Below are 27,757 nucleotides of genomic sequence, written 5' to 3' on the forward strand. Positions count from 1 at the left end.
TCTGATATTTTTGTGAAAATCAATAAAATGGGGTACTTCCAAATTGATTTACTTTGTGAATAGTAAAAATTAAAAATACAAATTATTCATGGGGAAACTTAAATTGGACCACTGCCCAGATTTCTATTCAGAGGAGGAATAAAGGTCAAATTAGCAATGGGATTCTTGAGTGCAAGCTTTGCCATAATTTGAAGTATATTGACAACTAATCGCGGAAATGTAAAATAAAATTACAATAGAAATGTTTTGGTTCAGCCATGTCCTCTTCCACCCCTGCAACGGACTGTTCCAGCCGCTACGGTCAGGCAAACGCCTCCGTTGCCATGCAGTGAGAACGGAGAGGTTGAGAAGGAGTTTCTTCCCAGAGGCAATTCGGACTGTAAACGCCTTTCTCGCCAGGGACTAACTGTACAGAACGTTTTTCCTTCTATTATTTATTATGTAAAATAATATGTGTGTTATGATTATGTTTATAATTTGTTTGGTTGTTTTGTTGTTCCGCGAGCATTGCCACTTTCATTTCACTGCACATCTCGTATGTGTATGTGACAAATAAACTTGACTTGACTGGACTTGATGTCCTGAGGGCACAAAATACCAAAATAAAAAGGCAAGATTGTGTGCTAGTTTAACAAACTTGTCAAGATTTGCTGATTCACAGTGAATAATATTGAATAAATTGAACTCTAAACTTGTCAAGATTTGCATTGAATATGATTTCATTAACATTGTGAGTTGAACTCTTTACCTGCCCAGGCTTGAATGATGAAGGCCATGGCGTGTGGTCTATACCGCGCCTGCGCACAGGTTGCCCCGCACGGCCGGTGCCCCTCCCGTTCCACGTGACCAACGGCCGATCGGGCCGTCTGCGCCTGCGCACAGGTTGCCCCGCACGGCCGGTGCCCCTCCCGTTCCACGTGACCAACGGCCGATCGGGCCGTCTGCGCCTGCGCAGCAACGTACGGGCTGGGGTGGGCAACGGTCGTCGATCCACGAGCTCTGGCCCAGCTGCGCCTGCGCAGTGAAGGCAGCCGCCTCCCAGCACCGATGCGGAGAGACACACGGAGGTCGGGCGTGGCTGCTGGCGCGTGCGCACTGGCGTCAGTGGTTTTCCCCGGGGGGGAGGGGGGAGGAGTGTGGCCTAGTGCGCCTGCGCGGGTCCCGGGGAGAGCGGGCGACGGTTCCAGTCGGAGGGAAGCTTCGATTTTGTCGTCGCCACCCGGGTCGCTGAGCGATTGAGGAGGGAAATCGTTGCCGTCATGGACGAGGAGTACGACGTGATCGTGCTGGGCACCGGGCTGACGGTGTGTATGTGTGTGGGGATGGCGATGGCGATGGGAGGATGTGGGTGTTGCCGGCGCCCGCCCCGGCCTCGGGCCTGGCCGCTGAGTCAGGCTGGAACGGTGCAGTGCACTTTAATTTAGTCTAGAGATGCAGCGCAGAAACAGGCCCTTCGCCCCACCGAGTCCCCGCACACGAACACTATCCTACACACAGACACACACCAGGGACAATGTATGATCTTTATCAACCTACAAACCTGCACGTCTTTGGAGTATGGGGGATAACTGGAACACCCGGAGAAAACCCACTCAGTCACGGAGAATGAGCAAACTCCGTACAGGTAGCACCCGTGGTCAGGATCGAACCTGGGTTTCTGGCGCTGTGAGGCAGCAAGTCTACCACTGCGCTACCGTGCCGCCACTTATAGAGGGATGTAGTGATGGAGAGAGTCCGGTGTAAACCTCCCTCTCCCCCCCCCCCCCCCCCATTTCATTCTTTCTTTTTTTTCTCTCTCTCTCTCGCTCTGCAATCCAGTCCCGCTTCCCCCTACCCCGGTTTTACGTTTCTATTTCACCTTCCTGCCCCATCGGCTCTGAAAATGCCTGAACCCTGCGCTATAGTGAAGGTGGGGCTGGACCACCGACTGGAAACATAATGAAGAGGCGCAGGGGACTGTAGATGCTGGAATCTAGAGCAAAGCACAAAGTCTTGCTTCTCGGGGTGGGGTGCAGGAATGGACAGCCGACATTTCGGGGTCGTTCGCCTTCTTCAGGCATCCTTTAGCACAACGTTTCCTTGCAGGTTTGGCCAGTAAGAGAGGCGTTTGAGCATTCGTGTATAATCTCCCATGACGACCTTAAAAGTATGATTTATGTGGCACTACGACGTCGATTCCTTTCACAGCCGGCATTTTAAACCAATCGGTTTAGGTCAGTTGCGGAAATGGCTGTCTGTATAATGTTATAATTTCTCGTCCAGTAGAGTTACAATGGTGATAAATCCTTCTAATCTCGCCTCTAAAATAATCGAGGGTTTTGTACTTTCACTATAACGATGTAGAAGAAGAATTGTGCTTGCAGTATACGAATCCTTATTAGTCCTGTCACCCACGTCCATTCCTACCGGCAGATACAAGTGATGGAATGGTTTGGTGTTTAGACTATTAAATTCTCTGAACGGGTTCCTTTTACGTCAGTAACTTTAACGCATGGCCTAATCGTGGGCCTATTCTTCATCGAGATCTGTTTTGTACTTTTATTTTTCAAATTCAATGTAATATAAAAATTAGAGATGGCATGCAGTGGACAGTTAACAATTTTTTGGGGAGCAGCTGCTGAATCATTATTGTGGCAGAAATCAATGTTAGTCCATTTGACATTAATGGGGAGATTATTATATATGTGTTTAAGAAGGAATTGCAGATTGCAGGAATTATTCTGAGATTCTGAAAAATCCTGAGATTATTATATAATCAATCTTTTTAAAAAAAAATGAAGATAGACACGAATGTTGTCTATCTTTGGTGTAAACCAGCATCTGCAGTTCTACACATTAAAAAAAAAAGGAAAATTGTAACATGAGATGCTTGTCCACTTGACGTGGAAGATGTAGTCAATTTGAAAATCGATATGGAATCCCTTTGTACAGTTATAAACTAGGTTGTATTTTGATGAACGTTGTCATCTTGAAACCATTTTTTTCTTTCTCCGCACGTTGCCAATTCTTAAATTTCCAATTATACTGAATTCTAGAGGCTTGAACTACAACCACATATTTGAATGTGGTTATTGCACAGCTTAAGATGCATATTTTATAATCCTTGTCTTTGTCTCAGTGTTTTTTTATTATATCACATTGCTTTCAATGTAAACCAAAATAATCTACGTTAATCAGGATGTGATCAAAAACAGGCACAGATGGTATATTGTTTAATGTGGAAGTGTATGGGGACAGTTTCAATTCTGCTTTGAATTGAAGATTCAACAATTATTCTGGGAGAAAGTTATTTAAACCAGTGAGAGGTGAAGCGATTCAAGAGGGACAAGGTTGGCAGATTGTAACAATTGGTTAATGTGCTCTCCTGATGGAAGACCTGAGTTGACTGCGTTCAACAGTTGTTAAGTTAACATTTGAGTAGATGGAACTAATCTACTTTATGGAAATCTCAAATTGCAATTAGATGGATCATAATTGCAGACCAGGTTTGCAAAGGGGAAGATTGACATTGGAGTGGAAAGATGGTTTCTCATTCTGCAGATTATTAAATGTGCAAATCATATTTTGTGATTTGAAGAAGTAAATAAAATGCATGTTAGACAATCATGGCTATATTTTGTAAGCATTAGGTCTTGCACATTAGAGCTACCAAATTGTGATTATAAGATTTCAAAATGTTTAAATCTACATCAAAACATTTCTACCTGTCGTGAAGAATGGAGATAAAACCAACATGGCTCGGCTCAATTTTTGATGCCTGTGACACTTTCAATCTTGGCTTAGTGTGTAACTTATGTGCAGAATGTTTAAGTTTTGTGATACAGCATGGAAGCAGGTCCTTTGACCCACTGACTAATGATCCCCTGTACACTAGTTTTATCCTACCCACCAGGGCCAATTTACAGAAGCCAATTGACTTACAAACAAACCTGCACATCTTTGGAATGTGTTTGGAACATGGAGCACCCAGAGAAGACCCACATGGTCACAGAGAACATATGAACTCCGTACAGGCAGCACCCGTAGTCAGGATCGAACCCGGGTCTCTAGTGCTATAAGGCAGCAACTCTACTGTGCTGTCCCAAGTATTGTCATTAAATAATGTATATTCTTATCTGGGTTTTTGTAAGGTCTGAAATGTTTTGGGTAGATAAGGCGTACTTATTCTATTAGTGATCTGCATAAATTGTCCTTGTATCTGGATGAGGCATCCTGGCCACACACTCGTCTCTCCGCTGCCATCAGGTAGAAGGTACAGGAGCTTGAAATCTGGTACATCCATGTTCAGGAACAGCTTCTTCCCCACAGCCATCAGGCTATTAAACTCGCCATCAAACAAACTTTGAACTTTATCAGCCTATTGCTCTTTATCTGTTTATTTATGTGTATTTATATATATGGTCTATGCTATATAGACACACTGAACTGTTCTGTATTTATGCTTACAATATTCTGTTGTGCTGCAGCAAGCAATAATTTCATTGCCCTATCTGGGACACATGGCAATAAACTCACTTGACTTGAGGTAGGTCAAAAAGACAATGTTTTCTAATTGGACATCAAAAAAATACTGGGAAAACTCAGCAGGTCTGGATAGAGAAACTCAACGTTTTGGGTCTGCGACCCTTGGTTCTGACAAAAGATCACCGTTTCTCCTTGCTTGCCTGACCTGAATTTTTCATAGATAATTTTTCTTCTTTGTCTTTAATATTTGATTCACTAAAAACTAGCCCTGTTATAACTAATGCAATGAAGCCGATAATATGATGGGAGGATTGTTGGATGGGAATTTGAAAATGAATGATTGTAGTACTAAAAATGGTAGGGATTAACAAAAGTTCAAACTCTGATTGATGCATTAGCATTTTAAATAATAATGGACTTTGCTTTCCAAAGGTAGCAAGAAAATATAGATGGGGTAAATAATAGACTTAGTGACTGATAATGGGCATGCAGGCTGAATAACAAGAACAGTGTTGATATTATTTAATTGACAGTTTGTATGGATTGCTTTTTCAAGTGCATGGATTGCTTTTCCAAGTTTTAATTGTTGCCTACAGAATGGATTGGCTATTTTCAGTATTGTTTAAAAAAAAATCCCTCCGTTGTCATTGTGAAATCTGGGTGTTGGCAGCAATAACACGTTGTCAGATTTTTGTTGTGGAGTACTAAAGCAGTATATGCTGTGTAGCCTGGCATCACAATGTAGCCTCAAATAGATAGATTGGAGATAGCAGGATAGGATGAACTGTGTTGGAAGCTTGAGTTTTAAAGCTCATGGATCCATTAAATCTCTAGCTGCCCCCTCCTAGCAGTAAAATATGCTCTTGGTAATAGCAGGATGTTTTGCTTGAATTTTATAATCTTAATCCCCATTCTAATTTGAAGAAGGATTGCGTGCAATACCAATTGGCCCAGTTGCAAGGCATTTTACAAAACTATGGTAAAATGTTTACTCCAGCCAGTGGGGACAATGCTTGGAATACCCAAAGATGAATGCTGGTAATGCATTTTATACTTGTTACAAAATCATTCCATGCATGCTTTTTATCCTCATTGAGACACTTGAGTTAATCCATTGCAAATCAGGTAAAGTAATGGGTTACATGGAAAACGTGCATGTTTATTTTGAAATAGAGACATAAGGAAAGCATCAATGGTTTTGCTGATATAAACTTGTTTGCACTGATTTCATAAGGAAGTGATTTTGTTTTTGTTATTTTTGAACATCTCATTTGCCTTTGAAAGTTTCATTAAACAAAAGTCCAACTATTTAATATTTGAAATATCAGATCCAAAAAAAACGACTTCCAAATGGGATTCTTCACTTAGTTCAAGTAATTTAATTTTTGAAGCATTATTACAGTAATAGAGTATAGAAGTATAAATATTTTCGAAGATATGCTGGTTGGGGAAAGTCGTGCTATAGTCAAGAGTCAAGAGTTTTATTGTCATGTGTCCCAGATAGGACAATGAAATTCTTACTTGCTGCAGCACAACAGAATATGTAAACGTAATACAAAATGGAAGATAAAAGTTCAGTGAGTCTATAGACCATATATACACGATAAATAAACAGATATAGTGCAATAATAGACTGTTATTGTTCAGAGCTTATTTGTTGTTGAGTTTAATAGCTTGGTGGCTGTGGGGAAGTAGCTATTCCTGAACGTGGATGTTACAGATTTCAGGCTCCTGTACCACCACCCTGATGGCAACGGTGAGATGCGTGTGTGACCAGGATGGTGTGGGTCTTTGATGATGTTGGCAGCCTTTTTGACGCAGCAATTGCGATAGACCCCTTCGATGGTGGGGAGGTCAGAGCCGGTGATGGACTGGGCAGTGGTCAGAACTTTCTGCAGTCTTTACTAACTGGGATGTCAGGACTTTCATATGAAGAAAGACTGGATAGACTCGGCTTGTACTCGCTAGAATTTAGAAGATTGAGGGGGGATCTTATAGAAACGTACAAAATTCTTAAGGGGTTGGACAGGATAGATGCAGGAAGATTGTTCCCGATGTTGGGGAAGTCCAGAACAAGGGGTCACAGTTTAAGGATAAGGGGGAAATCTTTTAGGACCGAGATGAGAAAAACATTTTTCACACAGAGTGGTGAATCTGTGGAATTCTCTGCCACAGAAGGGAGTTGAGGCCAGTTCATTGGCTATATTTAAGAGGGAGTTAGATGTGGCCCTTGTGGCTAAAGGGATCAGGGGGTATGGAGAGAAGGCAGGTACAGGATACTGAGTTGGATGATCAGCCATGATCATATTGAATGGCGGTGCAGGCTCGAAGGGCCGAATGGCCTACTCCTGCACCTAATTTCTATGTTTCTATCTATTTACTTTTTTTCTGTGTAAAATGATTTACATTAAACAATCTTTGACTTCTGTTTCAAGCATACGTTTCAGCACTTTTTCAAACGTTTTGATTGTGGAGGTGTTTTGGATTGGATTGGCAAATAGTCCTTTTTTTGTGCAGCAATCGTGTTGATTTTCTTTTTGTGAGCTGGGGTAGTCTTACCTTCTTTTTATTAGCTCAAATTGCTTTTGGTCTTTGTCACAATGGTCACATTGATGTACTTGTTCGATCTCTGACACGCTCAAGCCTTTGCTGAACTATGTTAACGTTCCAACATTTTTAAAATTCCCCTTAAGATGGTTCACAGTATTAGTTATAATACCATGTAATCAATAAGTTTTAAGGAATCGAGGAAAGTGGGTAAATTTCAATGAGTAAGGCAGATGTGGATTCAGAAGATTGCTGAATATATGGATAGCAGATTATTAGAATTGTGCTCTATTTTGTTTCCTTTCAAGCCATTATCTCTTGCTTTCCCTGACCCTCAATTACAGGATTCCTATAAACATTGCTTGCATGCAAGGCTTGAACGTTGTTGCAGCTAATTAAGGGTTTATTATTTTGTTAAATATAGATACTGAAGGCACCTAAATAACAGATCAGTGATTCACACTTTCTCCAATCAGATCACTTTGCAGAACTTGTGGCTGTGTCAAATGTTTTTTTCCTGAATGTTATTGTTCTGCAGATATCATTTTTTTGTACATTATCTTGATGATAAAAGGTACAGGTTTGAACGTAGTTAAACATCTGTCCGGCTACAAGAGTTTTAAAATGAATAGATTTAATATTTACTGTGAATGAGTTAACAAATTACAATTCATAAGCTTGATGCATGTGATACAGAACATTTGGAAGAGCATGGAAAATTATAAAAATTACAACATTTCAATCTTGTGTCTCCAAACCCTCACTCGGAAGCATATGGAGTGGGATTTGCTTACTTGTTTTTTAGAATGTTTGCAGATAATTGATTTATGCAGTGTAGACATATTTATCCAAGACAATGACTAAACATATACAGCCTTTGTGCACATTTCAATCTTATACAGGTCCATCAACGTAGTTAATGCCTCCAAGACATTAGAATTATTTGCTTATAACTTTGACTTGGGTTGTGTGCAAGGGATTTCCAGTGACATCTTGACAACGCTGTGTTTGGCATTTGTGGATGCAAGTGTATGTTTAAAAAATGGTGACTGGTTGCTAAGCATGAGTTTGGCTCCCTGGGCCAATTAAGCATGTCTTACAACTAAGAATTCTAGTGCACTGAGAAAGTAAGATGTGTACAGTGAAAACATTTGGGTTTAATTGCTAGTTCTGCAGCTTATGGGACAGATCTCTCCTTATTACTAATGTTCTATGATTGTTTTGCGAATCTTGCCTTAAATAGATTGCTGTTGAGAGGCATGAGTGATTTCAAGTTATCGCTATAAATTTAACTAATTTTGTAAGGACGGTTGATTGCAATTTGGCATGGGTAATCATGAGGAACAATACGGCAATTTTTTTATTGGTTGCAGTTGATTTGCAAAATACAAGACATGCGGTAGAATCCATCCAGAAGCTTTAAATTACCAACATTAACTATTTCCAAATAATTGACTAAGTATCAGGTGGGGATGGAGCCAGGTGCATTTCTGTGAATGAAAGATTGGGTTCTGTGCAAAATATCCTGCAAGGTCCTTTTGCTGAGCGGTCTGGCTGGAGGGAAGGCAGCTTCCCTTCAATGTATAATGTGCCGAGATTTTTTCCTCCGCTGGATGCAGGGCTTGCGAGAATCTTTAAAAAAATAAGCAAAGCTGCAAAGTCTTTGTGAAAGCCAAGGTACCATGCAGCAATAGGGGAAAAAAATTCTGAACTCATCAGAACTATATACAGAGTTGAAGCAATTTTTTTAATGACTGCAGCTGCAATCTCCCTCGGGAGTAGAGACCGAGCATGCTTTGATTCTACTGCTATCTGAATTACTGGACTTCCTTTGGTGTCTTAGTTATAGTTTAAAAAGTAGGTCAGGCATACGTGAGTAACGGCTTGTGAACACAGCAAAAAAATGGGTTGTGAGGAAGCCATTTTAAACTTGTCCTGGTTTTGATCTTTGGGTTATCTAGAACATTTTATTGCTGGGCTCAGTGTTAGTGCTTTAAGTACATTGAAATATAGTTTGCATTTTATGTCTTTTATAGCTAATAAAAACTAGTAACATTGGTCCTATCTGGGATGCACAAAATAAATATTCTTATTCTCAGACCTAGTTAACTTCCATACACATTATAACACATGTTGCACTGTGAGAGAAAATAGGCGAGACAGCAAAAAAAAGTTTCAGATTGATGGCTTCACCATCACTGACAATGTCAAGTCTGCTGAATATCTCCGTTTTTTGTTTTTCCTTTTAGGATTTGCAGCATTTACATTTGTAAATCTCAATTATATCTTCCATAACTAAATTGTTGTGGAAAAATTCCTTCTGCCTATTGTTATGCAGCTGTAGTTATAGCTTGAATCATTCAAGCAATTGTATCATCAAGTAATTTAAATTTGTGCCTTTATCTCTGGCTGTCAGCATTTAACAAAAAATGACATATCTATTCCAAGTGTTAAGATTTGTATTTTTTATTGTGTCATTCAATTTGTTGGGTGATTTGAAGGTTTCCTTGTAAATTCACTGTGCATTATTTATATAAAATTAAAGTTCGCTTTGACATTATGAGTGTCAGGGTAACTTCGCATTTGCCGCCCCAATGAAAGCCACACTCCGGTCAGCAGTATGTCTTTGTAGGTCATGCTGGTTTATCCATAACTGCATGCATGAATTAACATCCTGAAACTATTGTGGCCCCAGTATGAACTAAATACTGAACTTTCCATCAAACATAATGCACATGCACAAGTCTGATATTTCACGGTTGAATAACAAAACACATTTACTTATTTTAACGAGCTGGTCAGCGTTTATTGCCCACCTGTGTTGTACTTGAACTAGTCTACTTGCAGGTACGAAAGAGCTAACTGTATTGGAGTCTCTTATACAGCCCAGATCAAATTTTCTTCTCTTGAATTACATTGAAGCAAAAGATTTACATTTCCCTCCCCAATCTGATTCCATATCTGCACCCTGCTGCCCTCTTCTACCTATGTCCCCTCTACTCTATCAGGCTGAAAGGTTACAACCCAAAATATCATACATTCATTTCTCTCCGCAGATGCTGCTTGACCCAGTGAATTCTTCCGGCAGTTTGTTTTTTGCTTAAGAATCCGGCATCTTCAGTCTCTCGTGTCTCCATTGAACCGAATGCCCTCTTTCAAAATTCCTTTATTTTTATGCTCGTTATTATTAGACTTTAATTCCACAGCCACCATAATGGGATTTGAATTTCAATATCTGGATTATTAGCCCCACTGTTCTATAATTTCAGTTTCTATTCTGTCAATTTCTCCCTTGTAAATAACTTGTTTAATTATTTTAAACATTAGAATACACCTTTCTCATTGGAGTATTTCGAAAACCTGATCCAGCTGAATGATACAGTCCGTATATCTTTATTGCACTTATTTTCTCCTTGCTTTTTGATTGGAAGATTATCAATTTTTAATTCTGCATTTAAATTGTACTGAAACTTTTCTCATTCTTTTTACAACTGTTCATAGATTATATACGGATTATTGTAATGCAAGATTCAATTATACATTCAGTAAATTATTTTATTTATTTTTCATTTGATCCAGCAGTCTGTTAACCAGGCCTTGTTTTACCTTTTCATAGGAATGTATCCTTTCTGGAATAATGTCAGTAAAAGGCAAGAAAGTTCTTCACATGGATCGCAACTCGTACTATGGGGGTGAAAGTGCATCTATAACCCCTTTGGAAGATGTAAGTATAACATTGCTTGCTTTCTTCCTCTGCCTCGGGCACCTGTTGCTTTTTACCTTCAGGATGTGGCTGACAAGGCTGATTGATGTATACTCCTAATTGCCAGTCAGAAGGCAGCAGTGAACTGCTGTAATCCTTAAGATGAAGGCACTCTTAAAGTTAGGTTACCAAAGAAATTCCAGTTTGGTCAAAAGATGGAAGGGATGGTTAGTTTCCATTAGAATTGGGATGGTTTTAATATTGAGTGCAAATTTTCAGGTGGTGTCTGGTGCTCCTGTTTTAATTGATACAATACAATACCATTTATTGTCATTTGAACCTCAAATGAAGTTCAAACAAAATTTGGATTCTGCAGTCATACAACAAGGGAAAAAATACCAAGACACACAATTAACATAATTTACACAAACATCCATCAGTGAATCTCCTCCTCACTGTGATGGAAGGCAAAGTCATTGTTTCTCCCCTGTTTTCCATTCTTCTCACAACGTTAAAGCCCATGGCGGGCGATGGCAAGTCCCGCGGCCGTTAAAGCTGCTGTGGACGATGCAAGACCCTGCTCCGGGTCGTTTTCAGCCCCACAATTCGGGTGGGAGAAGTTGCCATTGCGGGAGCTCCGAAAAGTGGGCCCCCCCCACCCCCGGAATCCACGGTCTGCTGATGTCACCGTCAACCGGGCCTGCGGCTGGAAGCTCCGAAGTCGGGTCGCAGCCGCGCGCCACCGAGCTCCATGATGGCGAGTCCGCAGGCTCCGCGACTGGAGCCCCCAGGTCGTTCCGGTTGGAGGCCGCTCCACGGTGCTAGGCCCCCAATGACAACAGAGATCCGACAGGGAAAAGGTCGGGTCCCCCGTACAGGGAAGAGATTTAAAAGTTTCCCCGTCCCCCTAGCAATTAACCTCGTGAACCTACGCTGCACTCCCTCAATAGGAAGAATGTCCTTCCACTAATTTGGAGACCAAAACTACACACACTACTCCAGGTGTTGTCTCACCAGGGCCCTGTACAACTGCAGAAGGACCTCTTTGCTCCTATACTCAACTCTTATGAAGGCTAACATGCCATTAGCTTTCTTCACTGCCTGCTTTACCTGCATGCTTACTTTCAGTTTCTGATCAATGACAATGGGACTTTGTAATGTTAATTTCATTAAATATCAATTAAGTGCATAATTTGCTCCCTGTAGATGGTAATGACCAAGACACAAGTTTTGTGTGAGTAATACAATTCCTTCATTAATGAAAGTGTGAATTTTTGGAAGAGGTTTCAATAAATGAAGTTCAGAGATTAAAAATGCTTGTCAAAATATTTTGCATATTCCTACTTATAGAATGCAGCATAAAATTCATTATGATGAGAAACCGCTTTAAGTCTGACATGTTGGACTTGATGGAGTCGATGGCAGATTTTGTAAAGCAAGGAATTGTTATACGTGCCACATCAGTCCATGCCTTAGTATCATTCAGGTCTTTCGGTGGGCTTGATTCTTTTTATATAGTTCCAAAAATGTTGCATGTGTCTTCTTTCTTCTCGCCCCCCCCCCCTCCCCACTTGTTCTCAATTGCATCGTCATGAGTAGTTTGATTTCCATCAGCAGCATGCTTTGTGGCTTCAATTATTTTGAGTTGCCTGCACAAAATTAAAAGAATGAATAGGATTTGGTTGGAAAAGCTCTATGATGTGGAATATCTGAAATTTGCCTTCCTCTAATTCGTGGTCAAATGTCAAATTTGGTGAACTAGTAAATTTGTAGTTTTCTGCATTGGGTTGCATTTGGAGCAATGTCCACTATTTTGCCATCAATGAGATGGGGAACATGTTTCTTTTGGCAAGATTGGATCAAAAAGAATTTTCATGTTGCACGTTTGGGCTCTGCATCAGGTCACTATTCTAGCATTGAAGCATTTGGAATAGAAACATAGAAATTAGGTGCAGGAGTAGGCCATTCGGCCCTTCGAGCCTGCACCGCCATTCAATATGATCATGGCTGAATCATCCAACTCAGTATCCCGTACCTGCCTTCTCTCCATACCCTCTGATCCCCTTAGCCACAAGGGCCACATCTAACTCCCTCTTAAATATAGCCAATGAACTGGCCTCGACTACCCTCTGTGGCAGAGAGTTCCAGAGATTCACCACTCTCTGTGTGAAAAAAGTTCTTCTCATCTCAGTTTTAAAAGGATTTCCCCCTTATCCTTAAGCTGTGACCCCCTTGTCCTGGACTTCCCCAACATCGGGAGCAATCTTCCTGCATCTAGCCTGTCCAACCCCTTAAGAATTTTGTAAGTTTCTATAAGATCCCCTCTCAGTCTCCTAAATTCTAGAGAGTATAAACCAAGTCTATCCAGTCTTTCTTCATAAGATAGTCCTGACATCCCAGGAATCAGTCTGGTGAACCTTCTCTGCACTCCCTCTATGGCAAGAATGTCCTTCCTCAGATTTGGAGACCAAAACTGTACGCAATACTCCAGGAATGCTGAACTTTGATCAGAATGACATGTGGTATTAAGACATAATTAATTACGTGTTGGGTATTAAACTCATTACCTGAGGCAGAATTGTTTAAGTAATCAACATCTAAATGTTTTATATTCAAAGTGCAAGTAATAATTTTATTGTTTTGTTGCAATGTTTCAGAGAATTGCCTTGCTCTACCTGAACGAAGCAATTTTGATTTTAAATGTTGATTCTTGGCAATAAAAGTCATGCAGTTCATGCTTGCACGTTAGATTTTTCTAGTTTGTGCATACTATTTTTAAGAAAATGCTTTAATACTTTCAGCTTGTACTATTATAAATTTCTGCTCTTTTCTTCAGCTGTATAAAAGATTTAATCTCCCTGGTTCACCACCAGAATCCATGGGCAGGGGAAGAGACTGGAACGTGGACCTGATCCCAAAGTTTCTCATGGCAAATGGTAGGAAGAATCCTTTGAAATATCAACTGTCCCATTGAGGTACACTGATATGGTTTGTGTGGAGTAACCAGTAAGAGGGAGTTGTCATTTTGAAGCTTGACTTTGTTCCAGGGATCAATCGAGCCGGATGAAGACTGTGCTTCTCCTTGTTACAATGGTAGGTGATGCTCTTGTGGAACCTCCATGTTATTGAGCCTTTGTCCCATGCTCAGTAACATGTAGGAGCTTCCCCAGGAACAGGCACATGCATTTTTTTGGGTTGCTGTTGCCATTATTCTGTTGCGGTACATCACGGTGCATCGTCATCTCAGAACTAGATAAAAAGGAACAGGTTAGAGTGGTGTGTAAGAAGGAACTGCAGATGCTGATTTAAACCTAAGATACACACAGAAAGCTGGAGTAACTCTGCGGGTCTGGCAGCATCTCTGGAGAGAAGGAATGGGTGACATTTTTGGATGAGACCCTTCTTCAGACTGGTTAGGGTTAAGGGAAACGAGAGATATAGACGGTGATGTGGAGTAATAAATGAATAATGAATGAAAGATATGCCAAAAAATAACGATGATAAAGAAACAGGCCATTGTAAGCTGTTTGTAATGTGAAAATGAGAAGCTCGCGCGACTTGGGTGGGGGAGGGATAGAAAGCGAGAGAAAGGGGACAATACCTGAAGAGAGAGAAATCAATGCTCATACCACCGGGCTGCAAGCTGCCCAGGCGAAATATGAGATGCTGTCCCTCCAATTTGCATTTAGCCTCACTCAGACAATGGAGGAGACCGAGGACAGAAAGGTCTGTGTAGGAATGGGAAGGAGAATTAAAGTGTCCAGCAACTGGAAGATCAGGTTGGTTTAAGCAGGCTAAGCGAAGGTGTTTTGAGAAACGATCGCCCAGTCTGCATTTGGTCTCGCCGATGTACGAGTCCACATCTTGAACAATGGATACAGTAGATGAGGTTGGAGGAGGTGCAAGTGAACTTCTGCCTAACCTGAAAGGACTGTCAGGGTCCCTTGACAGAGTTGAGGGAGGAGGTATTGTTGCTGGGGAAGGTATCTGGGGAGGGGGTAATTCCTTTATCATCATTACTTTTTTGCATATCTTTCATTCACTGTTCTTTATCTCCCCATCACCGTCTATATGTCTCGTTTTCCTTATCCCTAACCAGTCTGAGAAGGGTCTCGACCCGAAACGTCACCCATTCCTTCTCTCCAGAGATGCTGCCTGTCCCGCTGAGTTACTCCAGCTTTTTGTGTCTTCAGGATAGAGCGGTGGATGGGAATGTAACATCATCACTGACTTATTGAAATCGGTGATACTTTCTGCTTCATAATGGCAGTCTGCCATACAATTAGGCACTTAGTACCTTGAGTAACTCAGCGGGTCAGGCAGCCTCTCTGGAGAAAAGGAATAGGTGTTGTTTCGGGTTGAGGCCCTTCTTCATGGAGACATGGAGTCCTCTGATGAAGGGTCTCAACCCAAAACGTCACCTATTCCTATGCCCCCGAGATGCTGCCTGACCCGCTGAGTTGCTCCAGTATTTTGTGTCTGTCTTTGGTGTAAATCAGCATCTACAGTTTCTCCTTACACACTTACTACCTTAAGTGTACTTGACAATAGCACTGAAGACCATGTGCACACAAGACCATACGTCCTGTACTTAGTTGTATAATTAAAGGAATGGTGTGCTCTCGAAGGTATAATGTTAAATAGTTGGCACATTAATTGTGACATGTTGGCTGCTCACTTTCCTCTTCAGATGATCCGTGGTTCAACTCCTACAATAAAAACCATAAACAAATCTAGGCTGAATATGCAATAGATTTTAAGAGCCCAGAAGGTACAATAAATGCTGTTTCCGTGCCTTGAAATTTCCTCTTCTCTACCCTTTGTAATTAAAATCTGACGTGCATTTTAAAAGTCTACTGTTTTTCTTTGCAGGACAACTTGTGAAGATGCTTCTATATACAGAGGTCACCCGTTACCTTGATTTTAAGGTTGTTGAAGGCAGTTATGTTTACAAAAAAGGCAAAATCTACAAAGTTCCCTCAACTGAGACAGAAGCCTTGGCTTCCAGTGAGTAAAACAAAAAGGGTTAATAAGGACCCAGGATTTACGGGTATGCAATAGAAATAATTGGGCAAGTTGGAACTTGCGTGTAACAATTTATCAACTGATAAACGTTTTGTTCAGAGGCTTTTGTGGCAAGAGCTGTCAAATAGGATGTGGAGACTTGGCCTTCCCACACATTCCCATGAATAATTTTTTTCTGAAAACAGCTATGGACTTTTGTCCATAATTTCAGATCAATCAAATAACTAAACATCAAAAGAAAATATTGTAAAGACTGGACAGATAAGGCGATATCTGTGAAAAGAGAAATGAAGGTGGTCTCGGGTCAGTGGGGTGGCACAGCAGTTACGGCTGCTGCCTTTCAGCTCATGCTGTCTGTGTACAGTTTACACATTCTCTTTGAGACTGTGCATTTATGTTAGGTGTCCCCAGATCCTTCATGTTGCAGGAGCAGACGATATTGAGACGTGCCTTGGGTTACTTGGTTACTGTTAATTACCCTTAATGTTTATAGGTGGTAGGAGAATTGGGGTGGGGGTATTGATGGGCTGAGGGAACAGGTTAGAAGGGGGATGACACTGATGGGAATGCTTAAGAGACTAAATGGGCTCCACCTCAATGTTAACTCTCTGGTTGTGGATTAGGTTGTTTGTTGGTTTGCATCTTGGCAATGAGCCACATCATTACAGTACAAAAATCGAAAATTAAGCACATTTTAATTGGACAAAGTAAATTGCACCTTAGGTTGGGTTAATTGAGACACTGTTTTCACTTTTTCCCAATTTGCTAGCAACTTTGAAGTAATAATACTATAGCTGAAGTTTTAACATTGAAGAATCTCTGTAACCTAGATCTCAGTCCTTGGCATTGTGCACTGTTTCCTGTTCAGCAAACTTTGTGGCAATTTGGTGTCCTGCATCAGTTATAAACTTTTGAGTTGGTAAAAATTCACCCCATGGATTTTGTCTTTTGAAGAATGGTGGTGGGGTTAGGGTTTCTGAACTTCAGAATTGTCAGCACAATATATTGATAAAGTTAATGGCTGTTCATGGTGTCCATCACCTGGTGCATTATTCAAGATTCAAGATAGATTTAATTGTGAATGAATTTCCATACAGCCATACAATAAAAATCAACAGGACACAACACACTATAGGGTTTGACATAAAACATCCCCACACAGCAGAATCAAAGTTCCCCACTGTGTGGGAAGGCACCAAAGTCGGTCTTCTTCCTCCACTATTCCCTGTGGTCAGGGCCTCCACGTGCCCTCCGCAGTTGCCGCTACGGGTGGCCCGATGTCCCCGCCGGGGTGTTGTAAGTCCGACGTCGGGACTGCGGGATGTGGACACAGCGGCGTGGACACAGAGTCGGCCCCCTCCTACCGGAGTCTGCGGCTCCCAAAGTCCGCAGGCCGCGCCGGGTGGAGACTGCTGCTGGAGACCCTCTGCAAGGTGTCCCAGCGCCGCCCGCGTTGGAAGCTCTCCGCACCAGAGCTCCACGATGTTGGAGCAGCGGCCCAACACTCCGCAGCTCTAACGGCTACCCAGGTAGGCATCGCCCGCTCCGCGGTGACTCCAGCACTGCGCCGCCGCTGTAGCAGCCCTGGTCCGGTTCCCGGTCCCCGGCAGGAAAGGCCGCTCCGATCCAGCTGGTAGGCCGCAAGGTGGGGGGCGAGGACGCGACTCGGAGAAATAGTCCCCCCGCTAGGAAGAGACTGAGAAACGGTTTCCCCTTTACCCTGCCCCCCTCCCCCACATAGAAAAGTAAAAGTTTCCCCCAACACAAAACTTTGGACTAACTAAAAATAATAAAAAAGACAGAAATAACAGACAGGCTGTAGGTAGAGGCTGCTGCCAGTGCAGCACCCCTAGTGGATGCAGCCATTGGTGTGGGTTTTGATGTAATTTTGGACTTTAATTTACGAGATAAGTCTAAATACTGCGTTAATGGAGTGGGATGTACACAGGAAGCTGACCAGCTGCGTTTCTCCGATTTACAGCCTACCACACTTAGTCATTGAACTAATTTAACTAATAGTTTCCAGCTATGCAACAAATGTGTTGAAATGTGTACTTTCTTTGTAGACTTGCTGAGCTTTATGGAAAAAAATAGATATAGGAAACTTCTGCAGCGTGTGGCTCTGTACGATGAAAATGATTCTTCAACTTGGGATGGTTTTGACCCCAAGAAAACAACAATGAGAAACATGTACGAAAAATGCAATTTGGGGAAGGATGTCATGGATTTCACAGGCCATGCCCTCGCCTTGTATAGGACTGATGAGTGAGTGATTAATGCTAAATGATTCTATCTTCCTTGTACTTGATATACAACACTGACCACTTTAATTACTTGCTGAATTTTGTTGCTTTAATGCCAAGAAGATAATCTGTCCCACTCCTCCCCATCTAGATTTTGATCAATATAGATTTTTTTAAATCACATTTTAATTGGACAAAGTAATCTGTGTCCACAGCTTAAATTGGGGTGAATTGAGATGCTGTTTTAATTTGTTCCCAATGTGCCACCACTCACTTTATAGATTATAAACTGTTAATTGAATTGGGGCTGCAATAAATTTGTTTGAACGTTCTCATTTTAACGGAAACGTATATAAATAGGAGCCAAAAAAATGCACTCAGCTCTGGATCTGAGGTCTTTACAATCGTGACTAATCCTCTGTCTGAATGCCAACTGCCTACTCTCTTCTTAAATGCCTTGATGTGGTTTGTCTTGAAACGCATCCATCTGTGTAATGTGCATTCAGCAGTAGAATATTCCATAGACACACCACTCTCTGCCCTAAATGTTTTGTTCTCTTCCCTTAACTCTTTTTTTATATCTCCCTCTGGCCTGAGGAAACGTCCTCCTGGCAGCTGCATTTTAAGCACAATCAGAATTCTATTTCATTGAGATCGCCCCTTAATCTTTGAACTCTTGTGAATACAGGCCCACTTGAATACTATAGTTCCACTGTCTTGTGAAACATCTTTGCACTCCCTCTCTGGCACTTTGTGCTATTTATCTTCCATGTTCAGCATCTTGGCCACAAGTGTTATTGAAAAGACCTCTCAAATCGTTGATTAATTTGTTCCCTTTGTTTCATTAAATTTGCCTCATTTTGGATTTCTTGCTATTTCGTTTCCTTAGTAAAATCTTATCTTGCTGCAGAGGGGTTAAATATCTTATATCTGAACATTTCCAAAGCCATGGTCAGGGCAATATTCCCGTCTCTACTGGGTGCGGTTGGCTTTGCAGTATTTGTGCTTTTCATTTTTCCCCCTTCTGATTCTATACAATTTGTTTTTCTAATTTGTATTTGAGTTTGCTAATTTTTATGTACATACTGTTCCCTTTATTAAACAATATGCTGCTCAATTTGACCTAGTACTTTGAACTTTGTTCTCATTTATGGATGCCAAACAAAGCCAAAGGGCTTTGGCTTTCAATCTTCCATGGATCATTTGGTTTACTACTTTGAGGCATCTGTCACATGAACGTTTGTGTTTCACGTGAAAAATCTGTGCCTTTTGGAAGAAGCAGGCTTCCATGCTGCTGCTACTTACAAGTGAGGTCAGAAATGAGTGGCACTGGTTCTAGTGGACACTCTGATTATTTCTTGCATTTAAAAAAAATAATGATCTTTTTACAGCTACCTTGACCAACCTTGCCTTGAGACGATAAACAGGATTAAGCTTTATAGCGAATCGCTAGCTCGTTATGGGAAAAGTCCATACCTTTATCCACTTTATGGCCTTGGAGAGTTGCCTCAGGGCTTTGCCAGGTGAGTAGTTGCTGTATGAAATGGATACGTGGATTATAAATGAATAACTATCTTAAACAAAGAACATTCAGTGGAAAACTTGAGTTAGATCGGTATACTCTGCTAGAAAGGTCTTGTAATAAATGCAAACATGAGAGATGTCATTGTTTATTTATTTAGTAATGATAGGCATTGAGTTGTACACTCCCTGGACCAAATCCCACTCATCCAAGGTTTCCCGGGCACCGTAATGCAGCAGCTCCTATGAGACCTTTAGTTACTTGGCAGGTACCTTACCTCCACTAGTGACTTGTATATATTGATGTCCACATCAGCCTGTAGTGACTTTTGAGATCTTTGCTTCAATGGATAAATTTGATAATCTTTTGAACAAGACTAAAGGGTTCTATATTTGGTACTTTTTTATATGACCCCCCCCCCCCCCCCCCTAGTTCTTTCCTAATTGAAAATCATAAATGGTACAGCATTGCCCCATTGAAGAGTTATCCAATTTGCTCACTCCATGGGTTTTTTTCCTTGTCTCATAAATAATTTCTACCGCAGGTAATAATTCCATGTAAAACTTGTGTACCAGATTGAAGAAAGTGCTCTGAAAGTTCTTTAGCTTTCTGAAAGTCTTATTATATCTAATATTCTGATCCACGGTTGTACCACTGCAACGTAACATGTGGCTTGTTGCCCATTTCAAATATCACACATGCACAACATTTTGGTACCATTCCCTGCCTTCTAGATAGCTTTGCTTGCTGTAGGATTTATCCCTTGACTGTTGCTTACCATTTACAAAACTATATGTCCAAATGAGTGAAACCTCTATTAATTTGGAAGATTTTGTATTAATAACCTCTGTTTGCATAACTCCTGAGTGTTCTCCTCAGAAAACAATCTGCCACTTTTAGCTAGCCTGCCATATGTCTAGCCAGTCAACTAATCATATTTTTAACCAGCCTCTGAAATGATGCGTCAAACTCTGAGAAGAGAATTACAATTAGCAATATAGGCTGACCTTGCTAATACTGTTCCTAGGATGCAGCCAAATTAAAGATATTTCATTACTTTATAATGTATTGATTTGAAGGACCCACTATGCGTTGAGCTATTAATGTCTTCCTGAGATGTCATTGCAACATTTATGGTCTAAATTGTTCATTGAATTGAGAAAAATAATTTCTGGAACTGGTTAAGTAGTCAAGAGTGTTTTATTGTCATATGTCCCAGATAGAACAATGTCATTCTTACTTGCAGCAGCACAACAGAATATGTGAATATAGTACACTGTGAACAATATAATAAATGAGAAAAAAAAGTTGTGTGCATATATCCGCACACGCACGCACACACATATCCACACACGCACACATACATACACATAAAAAAAGATTCATTTCGTTGTCTCAAATTGAGACAATGACAATAAATTTGAATACAATACAATACAATACAAAACAAACAACAATAATAGTCTATGTAGTTCAGAGTAAAAGGAGATGTAACATGATTGTGGTCCCTTGGTTCATTCTGTACCTGTCTTTTTAATAATAAGCATTTGAGGTATTAGTTTGCATATAAAAGCTGTATCACATTTTGATCTCAATTGCAACAATAATTGTTAGATTACATAGGGAAGTTCCAAGTTTTACTCTCCTGGTTATAGATTCCTCTGCAAGTTACAGATTCCACGTACCTGATCTTTTTTTAAAGTGGAGGAAATCCTACACTGAATTGAGAATTCAAATGCGCGCAGTATGAACATAGAAACACATTTATGGCTTTCAGAGTGGGTCCAAACTGGGGTGCAAGCAAACACAATGATCATGACTCATTAAATGAACAGATAGGGCATGTATGTTTGGCCAATTTATATCTGCCCTTTCCCTGTTTTCTCTGGAATGAATCATGGTCATATAGTGTGGAAACGGGTCCTTTGGCCCAACTTGCCCACACCAACCAAAATGTCCCATCTACACTTGGGTCAAACGCAGGCTGGTGGGACGTGTTCCTCTAAACTTGCCCTATCTGTGTACCTGTCTAATGGTTTCTTAAAGGAGTTTCGCTTGAGGAATTCTGCTAGGAATCTGCTACACTACTTCTGGACGCATGCGTGTTGAGCATACTAGTTGAAAACCGGGTTTTCCTTTTGTAGGTTAAGTGCCATATATGGTGGGACCTATATGTTAAACAAGCCTATTGAAGAGATAGTAATGGAAAATGGTCGTGTGGTCGGAGTAAAGTCTGAAGGAGAGGTGAGACCTTAAGTACTTTGCCAGTCTAAATCAGTTATTAAAGAGCTCCTGAATCTTTCCAACTATTGTGATTTGTTTTGTAGCACAATTTTTGATCTACTGCAGGTATGTTGTAAACAAAAAAAAAAAGCCTATTAGGATGTTGTGGGTGATCGGGGAATTATCAAAATTTGAAAATCACTTGCTGAATTGAGGCTGTAGGGAATTTGCTGTTCATTCTTATGAAATTGCTTAGAGCCAGTTTTCCCAGCGGGCAACCACAGCATAACACTTTAGGTAAGTATGTGTAATATTTTCAGTGTTTAAAGTCTGATTAGTTCACAAATGCTCCAGTGATGTTTTTGCTTGGTGCACCAGAAAAGGCTGCAAATGAGTCCATTCTTCAGAGAGACGTGCCTGAACAGCTTGTATTTCTACCAACCGTGCATATTTCAGACGTTGGATGTCGTCTTCGGAAGAAATTGACTTTTATCATTAGTTACAAATTCTGTTAAAATTAGTTTGTAGATTAGTAGTTGTCTTCAGTTTTTTAAAATACTGATGTTGATGCATGATACTGAATTGGCAGTACATCGTCAGTACATGAGATTAAATACCATGGTGGCAAAACAACAAAGCCAATTTGAATTAAAATGCTTGTCATTTTACTTACTTTATTTAAGATGCTGCGATTGGTACCACTTCATCCAGTAAATATCAGAACAATGCTCCAAAAAAAACAAAAAACTGTCCGTTTTACCTTTCATGGCAACTGTGTCAAGTGATTTTTGTATACATTTTGAGAAATCAACACCTATTTAAAAAAAAAAAAAAAACCCCCAAATGTTTCCGCAAATCTCTGCTTGCTGGTAGGTCTGCAAATGGTTCTGTCGGATCAGCTGCTGTGACAGATTTGAATGAAGTTATTCCGTTTGCAGGTTGCACGATGTAAGCAGCTGATCTGTGACCCAAGTTACGTATCTGACCGTGTGAAGAAAGTTGGCCAAGTGATAAGGGTCATCTGTATCTTGGGCCACCCCATTAAGACCATAGCAAATGTCAATTCCTGTCAGATCATCATTCCACAAAACCAGGTCAACAGAAAATCTGGTAAGTAGCAGGCGCATGTCTACATACATTACAGCACTGGAGAAGAATGTAAAGGACAGCCCATTGGCAGTGTTTTGTTTATTATTGTCATGTTTGTTAAGGTACAGTGAAAAGAGTGTTTGTGTGCTATCCAGCCAAGGACTATACATGATTCCAGTCAGTCAAGCTGTCCACAGTGCACAGATCAAGGGTGCAACTTTTAGTGCAAGTCTAATTAAAGATAGCTTCAAGATCTCCCATGAGATAGATGGGAGGTCAAGACTGCACTCTCCTAACTGATGAAAGAACAAATCAGTTGCCTGATAACAACTGGGAAGAAACTGTCCCCGAATGGAGTTATGTGGTTTCAAACTTCTATACCTTGCCCAATGGAAGAAGAGGGCGTGTCCGGGGAGAATTGTCCTCTCAAGAAGTTTATGGGCAGAATTCATAGCTTGGTTTATGATTCAGCCAAGCCAACAAATGGCTCTCCTACCATTTTTCTTGGACCTGAAATTGCATGCCCCTGCACCTGGTTGCAGTATTATGAAGGGTGTTCATTACCAGGTCAAGAACATTTAAGATTGGAAAAGAAACCAGTATTAAGAAATGTCTAACTTCCATTGGAATTTCTAGTCCGTTAATAATGTCAATAGTGCAATCCATTGAAGAGCTTGAGATAATATTACGTTGTTTGGTGTCATAATCTTTTCATGCATTCCCCAGACATCTACATCTGCATGATATCTCATGCTCACAATGTAGCTGCTCAAGGAAAGTACATTGCCATCATTAGCACAACAGTGGAGACCAGCGATCCTGAGAAAGAAATTCAACCAGCATTGAACCTTCTAGAGCCTGTGGAACAGAAGTATGATTTAATATTTTGCTCAAAGACATGAAAATTTCCTGCGTGATAACGTTGATAGAATTGTGGCCTGTCAGGAGAGATCTTCCATCCCTTGGTGGTCCGTAATGGTCTGGGATTCAATAAATATGGTGTTGTAATGGTCTGGTTCAATAAATAGGCCCATCTTTTTAAATATGGTGGCGTTGAAGTGACCCCCAGTGAATTATGTAGGAAGTATTAAAAAATCTGCTGTGGTGTTGTGTAGAGTTGATCATGGATGTGTGTCTAACTGAAACAGGCTATTGCATGAATCACAGACTTCAGACTTGTTCCAGCTGTCCTGATGAGGGAATGAAAGATAAAGGGCCTGCAGCTTCACTGTCCCACGTGGTATGAATCGACTATTGCAAATGAAAATCCAAACTTTTGGGGGGAGGGGAGGAAGAGGAGGGACTGAAGAGGAGAGAGATGAGATAAAAAGCAACATTTTAAAAGATCACTAGATAAAACGTTTGGGCAGTTTGTACCCCAGCGGTATGAACATTGACTTCTCTAATTTCAGGTAGTCCTTACTGTCTTCTCCCCTTCTCAGCTCTCCCTCTAGCCCTCCGGTTTCCCCTCTTCCTTTCTTCTTCCCGCCCCCCACACCCTCACATCAGTCTGAAGAAGGGTTTCGGCCCGAAACGTTGCCTATTTCCTTCGCTCCATAGATGCTGCCTCACCCGCTGAGTTTCTCCAGCATTTTTGTCTACCTTCGATAAAACACCTATCCAGATATTTGATTTGATTTTGGACCATAATGCATAGTAGCAGAATGTGGCCATTCAACCCATCTTGTAAAACTTTGCTAACCTAAATGTTGCAGTTGAAAGAACGGGCACCATTGAAACTAGTTCCTCGGCCCAACAGATCTACCACTTGTATCTTACGGAAGCCGCTGTTCACCCCCTCCCCCATGAAATGAAGCACTGGCATATTCCCTGCACATTTTGCATTGTAATCTCATGCTGCATAATTTCTCAGGAGCTGGAGTTGGATGGTTTGTTAGTACAGCATGGGGAAGACAGAGGAGGCAAACCATTGAGTTGAGATTCAAGAAACTGCAGGTGCTGGAGCAGTCAGGCAGTGCAGAAACAGGGCCTTGTCCAAGTGCCCTGTGTAAGCAAGTCCCATGTGTCCGGGTTTACCCAACCCCTCTAAAACTTTCCTATCCGTACACCTGTCTTTAAATGTCACAGTACCGCCTCAACTACCTGACAACTTGTTCTGTAGACCCACTGCTCCTCAGTGAAAATTGTCCATTGGGTTCCTATTAAATCATTCCCCTCTCACCTTGTGTCTATGTCCTCTGGAATCTTAAGTGAAAAGCAAACTGCAGAGGGAATTCAGTAGGGCTGGCAACAACTGTGGAGGGAGTGAACACGTGACATTCCAGGAAATGTAGTTTTCCATTTCCCTCCCCAGATGCTGCCTGACCTGCTGTCATCCAGTTCACCCAGCAGTTCATTTCCGATCATTTAGTTGTAGTTTTCCTTTCTCCCAACCCAACAAATCCTCTGCATTATTTTGGAGAGTGGTGGGATGATTTGGGAGATTTCTAATGTGACTAGTGCATTTTTTCTGGTGACTTTATGATCTGAGGAGAAATTTTACAATTGCTAGAGAATGGATGTAGTTAAAACCGAATGATGCATGACAGTTCCGGCCTTGCACTTTAATTTTGATGGGAGCCTGATAGATTGAATTGCAGTGGTCTATTATGTGTTTTCTTTCTTTTCTGTGTGTAGAAATTAATATGTGTAACATTTTCTTTCAGATTTGTTTGCATCAGTGATATGTATCTTCCAGTTGACTTGGGAACTGAAACACAGGTAAGAGGATATTGCTGTGTTATTTTTAAGAAGGAACTGCAGATGCTAGAAAATCGAAGGTAGACAAAAATGCTGGAAAAACTCAGCAGCTGAGGCAGCATCTAAGGAGCGAAGGAAATAGGCGACGTTTCGGGTCTTGACCCGAAATGTCGCCTATTTCCTTCGCTCCATAGATGCTGCCTCACCCGCTGGGTTTCTCCAGCATTTTTGTCTACCTTTGCTGTGTTATTAATCAGTCATAAACCACAGTGAAATTTGTATTTGAATTGTAAATTTATATAGCCATTGAAAATAGTTCCAGATTGTTTGAGCATTGATCACCCTGTAATGTTTGCGACATGATTTCAGTTTGACACTTTTCTGAGCAACTTCAATGAGCAAGTGGTGAACAATGAATGGAATGATTTAAAAAAATATATATTTAAAAACATTTGCTGGTGAAAAAAATGCCAATTTAGAAGTCATAACATTTCTGGGCATGGCTGAACTTTAAAGGAAAAGGATTATTCTATTGGGAGCAGTTCATTTATAAGCAAACCAAAACAATGACGAGATGTCATCAGAGACAGATCTTAGTGGCAAGTGACTACAAAAAAAGCACTTCACAAGAATATTAAACCCAAGGCAATTAGGGATTAGTAATTGATTTGAGATTTGCCAGTAATGCCCAGATCTCATGCATAGTTAATGTTCACTTAAAGTACGAGGGAATGGTTTGGCAGCTTAGTTTAAAGATGCAGCATGGAAACAAGCTCTTCGGCCCACCGATCCCCACACATTAACACTATCCTATACACGCTAGGGACGATTTATAATTTAACCAAGCCAATTAACCGACAAACCTGTATGTCTTAGGAGTGTGGGAGAATGTTCAAACTCCAAAGTCAGGGTTGGCCCTGGGTCTCTGGTGCTGTAGGGCAGCAACTCTACTGCTGTGCCACCCTGTGTTGCACTTGTCACCCACTAGTTTGTGGCTAATGAGGAAGAGTTTAGGTTCTTAGGGACAGATACCCTCAGGTCTTGGTGCTGAAGGGGAGAGAACCCATCAAACTGTTGCACTGTTGACTCTGATCAGAGAGGACTAATTGAAAGCCTGCGGAACTGGGATAGACAGAGTTGATGTGGACAAGCTTTTCCCTTTGAGAATAGGGAAGATTCAAACAAGAGGACATGACTTCAGAATTAAGGGACAGAAGTTTAGGGGTAATATGAGGGGGAACTTCTTTACGCAGAGAGTGGTGGCGGTGTGGAATGAGCTCCCAGTGGAAGTGGTGGAGGCAGGTTCATTGGTATCATTTAAAAATAAATGGGATAGGCATATGGATGAGAAGGGAATGGAGGGTTATGGTACGAGTGCAGGCAGGTGGGACTAAGAAAACAAATTTGTTCGGCATGGACTTGTAGGGCCGAGATGGCCTGTTTCCGTGCTGTAATTGTTATATGGTTATATGGAACTGACTGGGCTCACTGGTTTCTGGGGAACGGGTTCTGCTATGCCAATCTTTTAAGTCTCAAGGCATTCGTAACAATTACTTTTTGATATTCAACAGATATTCATTTCAAGAACATACGATGCAACTACCCACTTTGAGACCACCTGTGATGATATCAAAGATATTTACAGGAGGATGACGGGGATAGATTTAGACTTTGAAGAAATGAAGCGCAAACAGAATGACATCTTTGGAGAAGATGAGCAGAAAGAAACAAAATAGGCCTGATATCCACTTGGTTGATTCAACGGGTGCAGGAGGTCTGCGGGGAGAGTTTGTAATGTAATGTGGGGGCTGCTTAATTTTAAATTGCATCTTCAAGATCCTGACAAGTATTGCACTGATTATAGATGGTAACCCCATTATTTGTCTTTGGCATCATGTGTAAATTTTTTGCTGATATCTTAAGGGGTGCTATTCAAAGATAGCAATTTGCTTGTGTCTCCTGTTTTGATCAAAGGTTTTGGAGAAGGGTTGAGGGTGGTAAAATAGTGACTAAATTTGGATGCATTCTTTAATGGAACAATGTAAAAATGCTGAATTGATATTCCATACTGTTCGTGAAAGTATCTACTGCCATTTGCTTTAACATCAGCTGGAACATTTAAAGGTTTAAAATTTCATTGCATAATTGACTAACTGTTTATGATGGATTGATTGTGTACAATTGCAACTTCACAATAAAGTTGTATGTACCACCTGCCATTTCTAAACATCATAGGACCTT

The 27,757-nt window shown here is 41.0% G+C and overlaps 1 protein-coding gene across 1 annotated transcript; it reads left to right on the plus strand.

Moving 5' to 3' along the window:
• The first annotated feature begins 1,122 nt into the window (after window positions 1-1,122).
• gdi2 (GDP dissociation inhibitor 2) lies at window positions 1,123-27,730 on the plus strand. The gene is made up of 11 exons (XM_055653414.1): window positions 1,123-1,304; window positions 10,628-10,735; window positions 13,551-13,650; window positions 15,587-15,721; window positions 17,806-18,004; window positions 19,374-19,505; window positions 21,649-21,748; window positions 22,666-22,837; window positions 23,543-23,687; window positions 25,483-25,537; window positions 27,088-27,730. The coding sequence occupies exons 1-11, from the start codon at window positions 1,260-1,262 to the stop codon at window positions 27,250-27,252; spliced, it is 1,356 nt and encodes a 451-aa protein (XP_055509389.1). The 5' UTR covers window positions 1,123-1,259; the 3' UTR covers window positions 27,253-27,730.
• The last annotated feature ends 27 nt before the right edge of the window (window positions 27,731-27,757 follow it).

Source organism: Leucoraja erinacea, chromosome 22, assembly GCF_028641065.1.
Source record: "Leucoraja erinacea ecotype New England chromosome 22, Leri_hhj_1, whole genome shotgun sequence".
Classification (NCBI taxonomy): Eukaryota; Metazoa; Chordata; class Chondrichthyes; order Rajiformes; family Rajidae; genus Leucoraja; species Leucoraja erinaceus.